General features: G+C 51.4%; 1 protein-coding gene across 1 annotated transcript in view; it reads right to left on the reverse strand.

Moving 5' to 3' along the window:
- Positions 1-14,855, reverse strand: part of ADAMTS17 (ADAM metallopeptidase with thrombospondin type 1 motif 17) — a 187,667-nt gene that overhangs the window by 70,028 nt on the left and 102,784 nt on the right. The window contains exons 10-12 of the mRNA XM_037053739.1: positions 14,475-14,615; positions 12,336-12,486; positions 249-350 (exon numbers count right to left, since the gene is read on the reverse strand). Coding sequence (XP_036909634.1) covers positions 249-350; positions 12,336-12,486; positions 14,475-14,615 — 394 coding nt within the window. The remainder of the gene's footprint in view (positions 1-248; positions 351-12,335; positions 12,487-14,474; positions 14,616-14,855) is intronic.

Below are 14,855 nucleotides of genomic sequence, written 5' to 3' on the forward strand. Positions count from 1 at the left end.
TCCATTTGTGGTCTATGGATATAAAAGTTTTCACCTAAGTCCACTTCAGTGACAAAAGGAGTGGAAGTAACAAAAATAGTGACTAAATGATTCTTGCATCTTATCAGAAGATAAAGAAGTAATGCAAGGGGCCCTCTGCCCAGAGCAGGTTCCATGGGTATCTCTTCAGGGGCTCCTTCAAACAGTGCAGATGATCTGTAGGGAGACTGGGAGCTACCCGTGGGGGAGCAATGGAGGGCGGGGGTTACCTTGTCCGCCCCGCACTCGGTCCCGTCCAGGGGAGGATCCAGCTTGGTTTTGCAGGAGGCGTCCCCTTCCACCAGGCACCACAGTCCGGCACACATCAGATGCTGCTGACAAGGGAAGGAGTCTGACTGCCGAGAACATCGCATGCAGGTCACAGCTGGGGCCACAAGGGGGCGTGGTGACTGGTTTGGGCTTGGGATTGGAAACAGAATGGGAAGACTGCACCCAGGACCCAGGCACGCACCTGGAATGGGAACCGAACCCACGACCTTTCGGTTTAGGAGATGACCCTCCAACCAACTGAGCCACAGCTTCAGGGGCTCACCCAGAGAATTTCTTAACATGCACACACACGCAATCAAAATAATTCTACTGAAGCAAAAACAAGCATTTAGAAGCACAGACTCCCGTTGGTATTGGGAGAAAACTTGGATGTGGACAAAGTGCTCAGAATTAGCCCATTTATGAAAATGACTGAAGCAGACAGAGCTGGTGTCCTCTCCGTAGGCCTCAGTCTCCCTGGTGGGACTCCGGGCAGACAGCAGGCTGCTTCCTGAGTCTCCCTGCTGGAGGCTGCCCTGGCCACGGTGTAGCCCTGGACTACCAAGGACAGGAGTTGGAGCAGGGTGGCTCTGAGACAAGCCCCACACGTGTCCCAGAGAGTCCCGGTGGGGTAGCCCCATGGTCCACGTGGTCACCTGCCCATCTGTGCACCTCTTCCGCCTCTCCTCTCCCCTCCACTGCTCCCAGTGCTTCCTGGGATCACCTCCCAGATGAACTACTTGCACCCAAATCCTCACCTCCTGGTGTGGAAATTGAGACCAGATGTCCTCAAGGTGCTTTTAAAGACACAGTGTTTCCATGACGCCAAATCCAATCCGTGGAGATAAAGCCTGGACTAGAGTGAGAAACGCCACCCTCCTGGTCATGGCCGGGGGACCTGGGGGTGCCCTTCGGGTAGGGTGTGCACAGCTCTGGGGAGTCACAGTGGGGCTCACCAAGGACGTGTCACACTCGGTTCTGAGGCCTGCTGTTCCAAGTCAGCTCAAACCTCTGCACTGAAGGTATGCGCTGTCATCTACGCTAACGTCAAAAAATGTCTTGAAGTGGAAAGGACAAGAATAAAGGCCAAAAAAGGCAGGGAAGCAGAGCTGGAGGGGCCGTGACAACAAGCTAAGAAAAGCCCATGGCTCCTCCTCATTTTCCAAGCATGTGGGAGCCGCTCTCTGAGCAGAAAGAAGTTGGAGATTCAAGTGTAATGTCACGAATGCGGGTTCAGAAGGGCCCCCACGCCCCCATTAGAACGGTAAAAAGATAAGAGCACTGAGTGCAGCACCAGCTGGTCCCATAAAGACGACTGCACCTCATTAAATGTGTGATTCTGTGCCCTCTGACCCAAGAGCCCATCGAGGGTGGGGTATCAGTGTGCGGGCAGGTGCTCCAGGGATGAGACTGACCCGGAGGTGAATTTACGATGGAGGAGGGCTCAGGATTAGGAGACATAACCGGCCTTTCAGGAGGGAGAGGAAGAAGGTGGTGTAAACTGTTTATTGTGCATGTTATAGACAATGCTTTCCCGTAAAACTGTTCTAGTCGTTAAGAAAAAAGAATGAGGTCAGGCAAAGCTTTCTTAAACAGAACACAAAACGTATGAACGATAAAAGATAGCACTAATGAATTATGCTACATGCAAATGAAGAACTTCCTTTTCTCAAAAGACAATTGCAAGAAAGTGAGAGAAGATATTTATAATACATGGGGGAGATATCTGTAATGCACCAACAAAAAATTTGTACCTAGGATATATATATTTTTTAAAAAACTGCTATAGATCAGTTAAGAAAAAGATCCAGTAGAAAAAATGGGTCAGAGTCTTAAATATATACCTTACAAAAAAGGATATCTAAACATATAGAAGGGCCAATAACCATGGGAACAGGTGACCAGTTTCATCGGTCACCACAGAAAAGCAAATTAAAATCACCACTAGATACCCCTACACAGCCACCAGGAAGAACGGCCAAAAGGAGAGATGGAGAACACCAAGTGTTGGCAAGGATGTGGTGTGATAAGACTTCAACCCAATGATGAGATTCTAACTTGGCTCAAAAACTTAAGAAAACTCTTTGGCAGTATTCACCAAAGCTGAAGACACGTACATTCTAATATCTAGCAATTCCACTCCTGGGTATGCGTCCAATGGATACGTGTGGGTACGTTCAGCAAAAACATTGTCAAGAATGTTCACAGAAAGAGTGCCCGCATTAGTCCCACAGTTAAAAACCACCCAAGCGCCCATCAACAGCAGAACAGATACACTGTGGTCTCTTAGAACAAGCGAACGCTATACGACTCCACTTCCGTGAAGCTCAAAACAAGTAAAGGAAAACAACGGTGGTGGGATGGAGGAGGGTGGTGGCTCGTTCTTCGGTATGAGAACAGGCAAGGGGCATGAGCGGACAAGGTGTCCTCGGAGCTACAGCCTGTGACCCAGACCCGGCCACCAGCATGGCTCTGTGTGCCCGAGCCCAGCACTGGCCCCTCTGTGATTCCTTCTCACAGCTGGACAAGCAGAGTGGACGACCAATGCCTGCTGCTCTGGGACCTTTTAGATGCCTAGGTGGCATTTGTGTCATACTTCATACATGAAATGGACTTGGTCTCCTTTTTCTGCTTTTCCAGTGAGGAGGCAGACGTTGGCGGGGGTCAAGGGCCCTGACCTAGGGCAGATGCACAGGACTGAGGAGTCCCTGTCCCAAGGTTCATATCCTGGTTCTTGCCCCTTGTGATGGTTTCACAGGGGTGTTCACTTTATGAAAAGGAAGCAGGCCCTAAACTTATGATCCATACACAATTCCTGTATGCATATTATTCTTCGACAAAACTATTTACTAAAGAAAGAAAGTAGAGGAAGAGAAAGAAAGAAGGGAGGAAAGGAAGGAAGAAAGGAGGGAGGAAGGAAAAAAGGAAAGAAGGAAGGAAGAAAGGAAGGGAGAAAAGGAGGGAGGGAGGAAGAAAGGAAACAAAATATAACAGAAAAAGAGAGAGAGATCCATTGTTTAGACTGGTTGACGGGAGACTCCGGGCCTGACGTGTCACAAGGTAGAATCGGGGACATTGGAACTGCAGAAGGAACTCTCAGGGAAATTTCTGTCTCAGAGGAGCGGGGGACTCTGTGTGGTCAGGAGCCTCTGTAGTGAGACACACACACACACACACACACACACACACACACACACTTCTCTCCTAAGGAGAGCGCCCCCCGGCCTGGACTCGGCCCTGGCTCTCTCCAGCATGAGCATCCTGTACTCAGCTGGTCCAGAAATCACTCGGGGGTGAGCATCAGCAGGAAGTAATCGGCACAGGGTCTATACTAAGAGAGCACAAGCAAAAAAGGGAGAAAGAACAGAGGGGAGAAGCAGGTGGAGAACATTCACCAGAGAATATGGTCACGCAATGGCTAAATGTAGTTGGCAAGCATGTGTGCATTAAGTTTGTGGAAAATACAGTAACTCTTGTCTTTTTTTTTCTTTGCATTTGCAAATACGCAATAACTCGGGGCAAAAAGATGGACAGGGCAAAGGAGATAACATTTGAACTATCAGAACTTGATAGTTCAAGTTCTAGAAATGTCTAAGAAAATAAAATCAGATGGCCGGTGAAGGCAACGTGGAAAACAGCACAGAGGAGACACCACTGAACACGCAGGGAGGTGAGCGGATGGAGCTGATGATTGAGAAAAAGTAAATATAAACGTAATTCCAAAAGCAATGAAGAGGAAGTGACAGATATGGAAGACACACCCAGGAGATCAGACATGAGCACAGGTGGGAGGCAGGCAGGACGGGGCTTTTGCTGTTTTTTTCACGTTTCTAATGAGGAGGCAGAAGGCTGTAAAGGTCAAGGGCTCGGAGCCGGGTTAGAGGCACAGGACCCCTAAAGGACAGGACCCCCAAAGGAGAGCAGTACAGCAATGTAACAGAGAAGGGATTTGAGTACAAACTCAAGACCACATCCTGGAGTGAAAAAAGATCTCAGTCCCCAGCTGAAAAGCAAAGTCGTCTTCCAGGAAAAATGGCAAAGGGCGATGAACGCAGAGGCAAGTCCCGATAGGGTTACTGGCCCTCACAGGTAAAGCAAACAATACTTGGGGCACCCAGGTGAAAGATCGACCCCCTGGCAATGGGGAAAGGCATCGAGCTACAGGCAGGTTCCTCTCCACGGTGGCAGGTTTGCTGGCAGGTTTGGTGGCGCCATGCTTAGACAGACACAGGAAAGAAAACGTGACCCGAGATGTTTCTGTCAACTGAACTTCAGCTCCACCATTTCTGTAACAGAGAAACACTGTGTACATACAAAGAGCTGATCCCCCCCCACCTTTTTGTTTTCGAAGACTTCAGTCAACTAAGCAATAAATGAAAAACGCATGGCAAAAACACCAGAGTGACCACAGATTGAAATCATGGGGGCCTGATGCTGGAGACCAGGATGAATTACACTGGAAACTCAGACAAGGCAGAGACACGGATAACGAGAGAACGGGGTAGGGGCAGCGGCAGCGTGCCTACAGATACACCCCGTTCTTTCTCTCTTCTAGCTGGGGGAGGAGCCGGGCAGAGCAGGCTAATAAAACAGACTGCGATAGAAGAACTCGGAGAGGCAACGAATGGATCCCTAAGCCATTGGCTGGTGGAGGGGCTGGAAAAGAGGGAGCTGGGAGTGGAAATGCCTTCATCTCATGTTGCTCGCCGGCGGGGGGGGGGGGGGCAGGAGAAACTGCACACAAGTGTGCCTGAGGCGCCTTTTGCTTCCAGCCAGCGTGCACGAGACACTCTGGGGGAGGCGGGGCTGATCTCCCGACACAAAAACAGGTGAAACATCATTCCTATGGCTGAGCTCACCAGAAGCAAAGGCAATATTATTCAAGGCAGTCAATATGGAATCTACGAAGTTGAGCCTTGAACTATGTGGGTTTGAACTGCACGTATCCAGTGATACGCGGATTTAAAAACCTGCGTGTACATGGACCCACGCCCTGCAGTTCGCCCCGATGTTGTTTGAAGGTCAACTGTCTTTTCAGGCTGTGGTTGGGAATCTGTGCATGTGGAAGGCTGGTTAAAGTTCCCTGTGGCTTTTTGATAACATGGGCAGTTGGCGCCCCTGCTCCTGCCCCTGCTCCCACCCCATTGAAGGGTCAAGGGCATTTATACACACAGACAGTCATGTTCCAATCTGTAGTGAGCATGTGCAAGGGGGGAGCTCCCCTGAGGGCCGGAGCCGATCTCAACAGTGCTAGTAAGGAAATAAGCCTCCCCTTGGACTGGCAGCAAGGCCACGAGCTTTAGCAGAGACACCCAGGGGATCTGCAGAGGTGCTTACCTGTCCTAGAAGAACTGGTTCAATCCAAATATATATTCTCCCTGAAGGGGAACAACCACTCTCCAGGCTCTGAGAATCCCATTGTCAACCCCGGCTGGTGTGGCTCAGTGGAGTGAGCACCATACCGGCCTGCGAACCAAAGGGTCACCAGTTCGAGTCCCAGTCAGGGCACATGCCTGGGTTGCAGGCTGGGTCCCCAGTAGGGGGCGCTCGAGAGGCAGCCACACATTGATGTTTCTCTTTCCTTGCCACCCTCTAAAAAGAAAATCTTAAAAAAAAAAAGAATCCCATGTTTCTGTTTAATAAAATGTGAACTCACAGTTAAACAGGAAAACGTGAGTGACAGTTGGCAAAAACAACAAACAAAAAGATTTAAATTCCCTAGGTGCTCGGACACCAGGATGAGCAGCTGCAGATATACAATAACTATCTACAACACGTTTAGAGAGCTGGGGGTCATGTGAACAAGCTAGGGACAAGATGCTATTAAATAGGATGAAGTAAATTCGAAAAGGAAAATAGAAAGAACTTTAGAAGATTAAATATATAATTGTTGGAAAAAAAAAACAGTGGATGGATTTGGACACTGCCGAAAGGGAGGCTGGGTGACTAAAAAGCACATCTGAAGAAATCACAATGCAGCTGGGAAGAAAAAGAGTGGGACAATCCAAATAAAGGTGGGTTACGGGACACACACAGAAGACAGAGTGAGAAATAGGGGTCCCTGTGAGATCAGAACGGTCTCATTACTACTCATAGCAGCCTCGACAGACACTCTCACTACTACCATTGCGTGGCTGAGGAAACAGTTACATCACCTGCCGGAGTGGCAGAGCTGGGGCCTTCCGTGACCTGACCCCAGAAGGCACACTGCCCCATGGCTTATATCGCCTCTGTGGATCTCCAGCTGCCCATTCCACTCCCGCCTCTGACGACCTTGCAACCTGCATCAGCCTCAGACCTGCAGTGGCCTCGAACGCCCTGTGCCCTCTGCCAGCACTGTTTTGTTGGCAAGCATCGTTGGGAAGCGTAATCTTTGCCTTAAATAAAAAGCCCACTAAAACAGTGTGGGGACACACAAAGGTGCAGTCTCTCAAGCCAAATCAGGGGTGGGGGTGCCCAGAGCCCACCAACTCCCGCCCCAGGAGAAGTCAGGAAGTAGCAGTGGACAGCCACAGGCCCACACTGCCAAGAGCAAGAAGCACAAAACAGCTCCCTGGTTCAGGCATCTGTTAGATCGTCGGCTACATTTAATATCTGGCAAGGGGAAGTCATGTCAAGTGTATTTTGTTGCAAAGTTCCTTGAGATGCTGCGTAACAAATAAGCCCACACTGAGCCGCCTTCCCTGGAACACTGTGGGACTACGGGGAGGGCTGGGGCTCCTCAGACAACAGACACCAGCATTCACGCATTCAAGGCTGCACCGCATTTTTCTCCTTCAGCCAGCTGCGCCCCCTTTCTTTGAGTCCTCCAACATGACCCTGAAGCTTGTGTTCACAGGGCACCTGCTAAGTGTACAGAGCTGCGGTCTGACTCCCAACCACGCTGAAGGGGGTGGTCATGTAAAAACCCCCAGAAATGTGTTGCTGAGAACACAAGCCAAAAGGAAGATTGAATACAAGGCCAAGAGCTGGATGAAAAGTAACTAATCCAAATTTCCCACACATCCTGCTGCAGCCTGAAGCCCTTGCCCAGGCCAGCATGCCAGCCCCACTTCTGGAAGGTTCCGTGAGTCCCAGGTCTGTTTGCTCCTGCCATGTTCCTGAAGGTCTTGGAGACCATCGCCTGGCTGGGGCCACCCGGGGGCGGGGGGCGGTGGCTTCTGAACTCGGGCAGAGCCAGGGTACCCAGGCCCTCAGCTGGCAAGGCGGAGCGAGAGCCGCAGGCTCACACACGACGTGCAGAGAGCTGGAGGGCCCTCTGAGGACGCAGTCTACTGAAACGTTCAAACACTTCTGGAAAATTGGGGCCATCTGCTGCCAAAGTCCGACAGCCTCAAGAGAGGCTGCAGCTGCCGGGCAGGAAGCTGAGACTGAGGCGGGCAGGACTGCTTTCCACCTGGCGTCCGCCCCGACGTCCCACTGCACCGCCCGTCTGTCTGAGGGGCAGGGTGAGGCTCCGGGCCGGCAGGCCGGCCGGCCGCCCACACTGGCCAGGTACACGGGCGTTAAAGGGGCAGGCTTCCTCTAGATCAATAGCTCCCCAATTGAGCTGAGCAAACCCCTCTGGGGGGAAGCTGTGTGAAAAGAAATACCTGCAGCCCAGGGGACTCTCACAGAGAAGAGGGGGACTGGGGCCCAGAAACCTCTCACGGTCCCTGGAGGAGGCTCCAGGGACCCCCCACAGTGAGAAACAACTGCTGGAGGAAAGGATACCGTTGTTCAAGGTGGGATTCTGCCCATCTGACAGCTTCCTGGACACCGCATGGACCTTTACAGATCGAGATGCCCACGGACATGAAGACATCAAAAAGCACACATGGGTAGTCACAAAACAGTCACGGGGACAGGAAGTGTGGCATGGAGAACAGAGACAAGAAGACCGCAATAAATACGTATGGTGCCAGTGGGTCCTGGAAATACCAGAGGGGACCCTGTGCAAAGTGTTCGGTTGTCTAAACCACAAGGCTGTGCACCTGAAACTCACACAGAATAGTATTGAACGTCCACTGTAATTGGAAAAAAAACTAATTTAAAAGAAAGATGCCCCTGGGTACCTCCTAGGGACTTGGGAAGGGACGGGAAAAGGCTTCCCGGCCTGGGGACTGGGTGTCGGAAGAGACGCAGCAGGTGGAGATGCAGTTCCCAGGGGTCCCAGACGCCCAGAGCGCCAGGAGGAGTAGAGAGGGCAGCACGGAGAAAGACGGGGGAAGGGAGGACCAGCTAAACAATGTCACTGCTGCCACTGGCCCCGGGAAACGAGGCCGTGGAAAAAACAATACTGGCTAACCTTGACTGAGGGCCTGCTGTGTGCTAAGGGCCCTGATTCCCGTGTCCCTGACCTTCCTCACCACCCTGTGATGTGTAAGGAGAACGGCTTTTCCCATTTTGCAGATGAGCACACTGAGGCACAGAGAGACGACGTCAGGTGCTCTAGAAGCAGGGCACACCACTGCTGGGCAGCCTGACGCCAGAGCCCAGCTTCTCTACCCTGGGGCCCTCCGGACGGCCCCTGCCTCCAGGCTACATGGAAAGGCCAAGAGAATTACATGGAAAAGAGCAAAAGCGTGAACATGAGAGAGAAAAACGGTGTTAAGACCCTCAAATGCCTGTTACCATCCTAGTCACTCCTGCCCTCCCAAGCTGGGTTTCCAGCTTTTGTCCTCAAGAAAGGAGAATACGCAACACCTCAGTCCCCTGGGAAGGCCTGGATCCTGGGCACAACGGCATTCAAGTCCACTCACCAGGCTGGTGCCCCTCACTTCCCAGCTCAGCCTTCCTCACCAGGGACGTGTGGACTTTGGAGCAACCAAGGGTGGAATGCATTGCCAGGAAGCAGGGAGGGTGAATGGGGGCGGGGCTGGACAAATGTCGCTGTCATGGGGGGATGGGGCGAGGGCTTTGTGGCACTGGGAGCATCGCCAGCATGTTGCCCGGCTCCCCACTTCTTGCTTCTGTCTCCAGGAGCAATGCCAGATGCTTCGTATCCGCTGACACGGCCTACCCTTGGCCTTCCCGCCCGCTGTTTCACCTGGCAGAACGTCTGGCTTCCGCCAGCTTTGGAGTCTGGTGGAAGGGCGACCCCGCTCCGCAGCGACCACTGACAGGGACGGGAGGGGCTGGGAGTCATAAAAAAGATGGATTGGGCTAATTGCGTAAAGTTCGTTTCCCCTTTCTAATAAATATTTACTACCCACTGTTTATAACGTTTAGGTTTGGACTTTCTTGAAACGCTTTATTGAATTAAAAACATCACATTACCATTGGCTAAAAGAGGAGACAGCGCTATTTGCCAATAACTTCTGCAACAAATGCCAGCTAGCTGATGCCAACTTTTTTTTTGGTGGTAGTTCTTATTTCCATGGACAGCTTTTTGAGGCTTACAATACTGGCATTCTGCAGCCATGAAAGACAGACACAGTGGTGGCGGTGTTGGGGGGCCCCAGGGCCCCAGAAATGAGAAGGGACTATGTTCTAACTTTTCTTGGTTCTCCGGGAGGCAGATGTTTAGGAAAGCAGGAACCTGGTTACTGTCTGAAGCCAGGCTACTCCCAAATCAACCGCAGTGATGTTTTTCCCAAACGCATTTACCCTACACCTTCGAGTGAGGAAGTGGCTTTTCATGTGGATTTGTCTTAACATGGCCCCAAGTGGTGAATGCCGAAAGAGGAACGTGCATGGAAGTCCAGGGAGGGAGGTTCCGTGTTTGTGATTCCACCTACAGAAGAGTCATATCCCACCCAAGCCAGCCTTTCCGGCAGCGGACAGATGCTGGCCAGCGGACAGATGCTGGGTGCCCAGCACCTGGCCTTGTGCTAGGAGACACCCGGGGGAGACCCTGACCTGCTCCCTCAGCATAATATTTGTCCATGTGTAAGGAAAAAGGACATACGATTACCAACAGAACAGTGAAATGTAATTCAAAATATAAAAATAACTACCAATGCATAGCATCTTGACAGTAATATGGGTGTCTTTGTCAGCTCACTACATAACAAGATCTTGGCCCTGGGTCTACTAAGAACTGTAGTTTTGCTTTTTTTAATCCTCGCCTGAGGACCTGCTTGGTGATTTTAGAGAGGCGGGCAGGTAGGAAGAGAGAGGGAGAGAAACATCAATGTGAGAGAGAAACTGGTTGCGTCTTATATGCGCCCTGGCTGGGAACCGAACCGGCAACCTTTCGGTCTACAGGACAATGCTTCAGCCAACTGAGCCACCCCGCCACAGCCTAAGACATTTTGAAGTACTGGTGAGTGTAAATGATATTTTGAGATATCGGCTACAACTGTCATGCAGTATACAAAGATCGGTGATGCCTCATCACGAATCACGGGTGCCGTGAACACAGCTGTGGCGTATGCCTGCATTCCCAAGTGAAGGAAACACTCATTTCAGTTACAGGTGAGAGAAAAATAAAGACATAAGTCTTTCCTCTCCCTATTTACAAAGCCTCTGAAACCGATCCACGGACCCTAGTTATTTTATACAATAACAAAGATACATCTCTCCTGAGACAATGGGCCCCTACCTCCTACCAGGAACACACTCTTGTCTCGGACCAAAGGCGGCAGCAAAACGAAACCGCTGGCCACGAATTTCTCCTCAAAACATAATCTGTCCCATTTCTTTTCTTCCCAGCTTTTACGATTTGTATTCCAGAAAAAGAAATGCTTCGACTTGTCAGTACACGTGTGTTTCGCAGTTTCATTTCTCTGGCCGGGTCCAACCTCTGTTATAGTTCATTATTACTTTCTTCTCTGTAATAGGCTTAAAGTTCTAGAAAGCTTTAAGACAAAAGGTGCCCCAGCTGCCTCATTAATGTGGAGGTGCCTCTCCAAGCTCCCCCCGTGCCGTGCACCCTGATGGCTCTGCGGAGTGAGGCTAGCTGAGCACCTTGCCAGGGAACTTCTCAAGGGCAGCAGTCTTCGGGGGAGCCCAGGGTTGGGGACACAGATGGGGTTCCCACCTGCCAGGCCCGAGTGTGGTATTGCAGGAACTCCTCCACATTTTGGGGGTTGCCGTGCCTTCCCAATATCCATTCCCCTGAACCTCCTGGCTGGGCGTGTTTTCCTTTCTTGTTCGTGGTGTCTAGTAAGCACTATTTTTCCCTATTAAAGGGGACCCCAAGAGGTTCGGCGCATTTTGTTGAAAAGTGGGCCTGGCCACTCCCTCTGAGACAACTGGAGACACCGTGCGGGGTCATGGGTGTGATTATTAGTGTCAGGAAGAGGACGGCACTGTCCATTTGGAGACATGGGACAGCCGTGGGGCCTCAAGGAGACAATATCTAAAGGGAGTATGTCGCGAACCCTAATGAATATAAGGTGCCTCCGTTTCTTAGCGAAAGGGACTACAAATGACTATGTGCGTGTACAACCCACCATTACATTGAGCTTCAGGGGTCAGAGGGGCACGCAATGTACTTCCTTACTGACCCGGGGGCTATACCTCCATTGTGTTGTTTACTGGTTGATGTACAGTTTTCACCCACTTAACTGTGTAAAACTAAGGGGAAGAAAATGCCAATTTGACCTCAGTACTGGGGAAAACGCTGGGAAAAGGCAGGCAGGAAAACACTGTGTGGTTCCTGGTGAGATGTAGAAATAAGCGTCCAGTTTCACGGCCACGTACAAAACAGGAAGACCACAGTTCATGTGCATTTGCATTCTGAGCTTATGTATTTTACTGCTGAGCCGATCGTCACTTGTCGACCTCTCATTGTCCCCCCCCCCCCAACAAAAAGATGCTGATGAAAGAAAATAAAATACCTGGTCACCTTCCTTCCCTTTGGGGTTTCTGGTCTCCCTGGGTAACAGGTACACCTGGGCGTGGTCTGCAGCCCACCCCTTTCTGGCTGGGTGTGGGTGAGTGTGTGTGTGTGTGTGCACAGGGTAGATGTATATATGTGCCCGTGTATGTGAGTGGGTGTGCACACCCATGTGTATGTGTGCTCATTTGCATGCGTGTGTGTCTAGTGTGAATATCTGTGTCTTCCAGCGGAAGCCAGATGCTCCTTCTGGAACCCCTACCCCCGCCCCAAGGCCACTTACCTCCATGTTTTTGCAGAAGGTGGCGTTGGTGCCAAACAGAATCTGGCATTGCTCGTTGGCGCTGTAGTGCATGCCGGGCAGCTTGTGGGGCAGGCGCACCGCGTGCTGGCTCCTGGGGTCCGTGACCAGCAGACAGGTGCTGACTTTCGACCTAAAACAGCCAAGAGTCAAGTCGGCTTGCAAAGGCACCGCCCAGGTTTTAATTCTGATTTCCAGTCACTGAGAAGGATGCGCCTCCGGATTATTTATGGGACAGTGGTCTAGGCACCAAACACAGGGACTCAGCTTTTTTTAACTTTTTGCTCTTTTACCACATGGCCGGGTCGGTATCCTGACTCCCAAGGCAACGAGAGCTTGGAAACTGGAAAGGGCCTGGGGGCAACACCCACAAGGCTCTCGGACTTTTCTCAGGGAGTCTGAGCACTCTCTTAGATGAAAGCACTTTTGTAATGGGTTCCTCTGATACTTCCTTAGAATATGGCTTTGAGCAAAAGTTACTAGGAGTAAAAAAACATTTCCTTTATTAGGAGTTAGGGTTGTTGTCCTTTATTTTAAGTAAAAATAACGTGCTCTTTTCCAACCCTGCAGATCCCCTCAGAGGGCGGGCCTGGAAGGCTGTGGCAACTGGCTGGAGCAGGTGTCCCACCTGACGACACCTCTGCACCCCTCTGAGGTGGCCAGGGGTGCACTCCGCAAAGGGTTTCAGAGTTGCAACCGGGATGGAGATGTTCGGAGATGCTGAGAGCATCTCCGAGAAACTGAACAGGGCTTCGAGGCTATAGCTACATTAGGAGGTTCATGATTTGAATGCTTTTGCTTTTTAATTTCGCAAACAAGGTGGATGGTAGAGGAAACAGAAGCTGGACTCTTGCTAAGATTCTGGAAGAAAAAGAGCTGTAGCCCTGGCCAGTGTGGCTCAGTGGATTGAGCATGGACGTGTGAATCAAAGGGTCGCTGGTTCAATTCCCAGTCAGGACACATGCCCGGGTTGCAGGCCAGGTTCTCAGTAGGGGGCGCTCAAGAGGCCACTAACCCATTGATGTTTCTCTTCCTCTCTTTCCCTTTCCCTTCCCTTCTCTCTAAAAATAAATAAATGAAACCTTTTTAAAAAACAATGGAAAGAAAAGAGTTGCATGCACCTAAGTACACTGGGGCCACCTGTCCCAGACTCAGGCACACACACACACTCAAAGGCAGTGGCACCAGCACCATGTATGAGAACAAATGAGCACACCCCGCTTTATTTCCTGGACCCTCTGTGTGAAATGAAACCAGGTCAAGGGGCTACAACAGTCCATGCACATTCTGTGGCGTCGAGGACTCAGCAGGAACTAGACTCTACGAAAACGATTGAGTCCATTTTTAAGCCTCGTGAACCACTGAATTTCCCTGTCTCCAGGTCTCACCACAAAAGAAGACCCAGGATGAGGACAGAAGCCGAGTGCTGTCTCTACTGGCTCACCGGAACTCACTGGGTACTTGAACGTGACATTGGGCCATAAAGCTCTGCAGTGAGCAAGGCCCACAAAGGCGCTTCCATCCCCATGGGGTGTACAGATGAATGCAACCAAGTGGGGAAGTGACCAAGGTCTGCCGTCAACTGACCCAGAGGTCCTGACACTAAGGGACCCACACGGGGACCTGGCACAGACTCTGTGTGACAAAGGTCCGAAATCAGGTGGTCGGTTCTCCCACAGAAACCAGAGAATGCACAGACACATTCTGGGAAGTGAGTGTCGGGGAGGTCAACCCATCCTGCTCCCCTGTGAATGCACATCCCCAAGCATGGGGGACACGGGACACGTCTGTCCTACAGCAGCCACCAGTACCGCTAAGGTGTCCACTCACAGGACACTGCAGTGAAATAAACCCGGGGTCAGGACACGCTCACTGTCTCGACAGTTCGACTGGCCGACAAGCATCGATGACAACCCGCCGGCTGCCCCACATCACGCCGGAGGCCCGCGGGGGAGGAAGTAGAAACCGAAGACACTGCACTGAGCCCAGCTGTAGGCCCACCAAGACTTCACACAGACACTCCCCTCCCCTCCGCGCACTTGCTGAGGCCCAACTACCGTGTCTCCCAGAAGCATTACACTCTCCGGGGCACGCAAGGCGTCGAAGGGCGCAAGGACTTACTTGAGGAAGTTTTCAAGGTCATCCCGACTGCAGGAGGACCAGGAGAGGTCGCTGGGGTTCCGGCCCTTCACCCACTCTCCCGACATGATGTGGGACCTGCCGGCACAGGACGAGTGGTCATCGTCGTGGTTCATCCCCAAGCTGCCGGGGAGGGAAGAGGAGAGAGCGACCGACACTCAGGCTACAGGCTCCTGAGCTCAGGTCGTAAATACAGAAGGTGACACAGGGTCACGCCTGCTGCTCTCCCAGTGCCGACCGGGAGTCACAAGCTCACAGGGAAGTAAAGAGGGTGATGAGTTGCTTGTAGAATGAATGAATGTAGAGCCAAAAAGCACTCATACCGTTTGCTAAATGACAAACGAACGAAGAGATTGTGTTCAT

The sequence above is a fragment of the Sturnira hondurensis genome, unplaced genomic scaffold, assembly GCF_014824575.4.
Source record: "Sturnira hondurensis isolate 20B ecotype Veracruz unplaced genomic scaffold, ASM1482457v3 Scaffold0007865, whole genome shotgun sequence".
Classification (NCBI taxonomy): Eukaryota; Metazoa; Chordata; class Mammalia; order Chiroptera; family Phyllostomidae; genus Sturnira; species Sturnira hondurensis.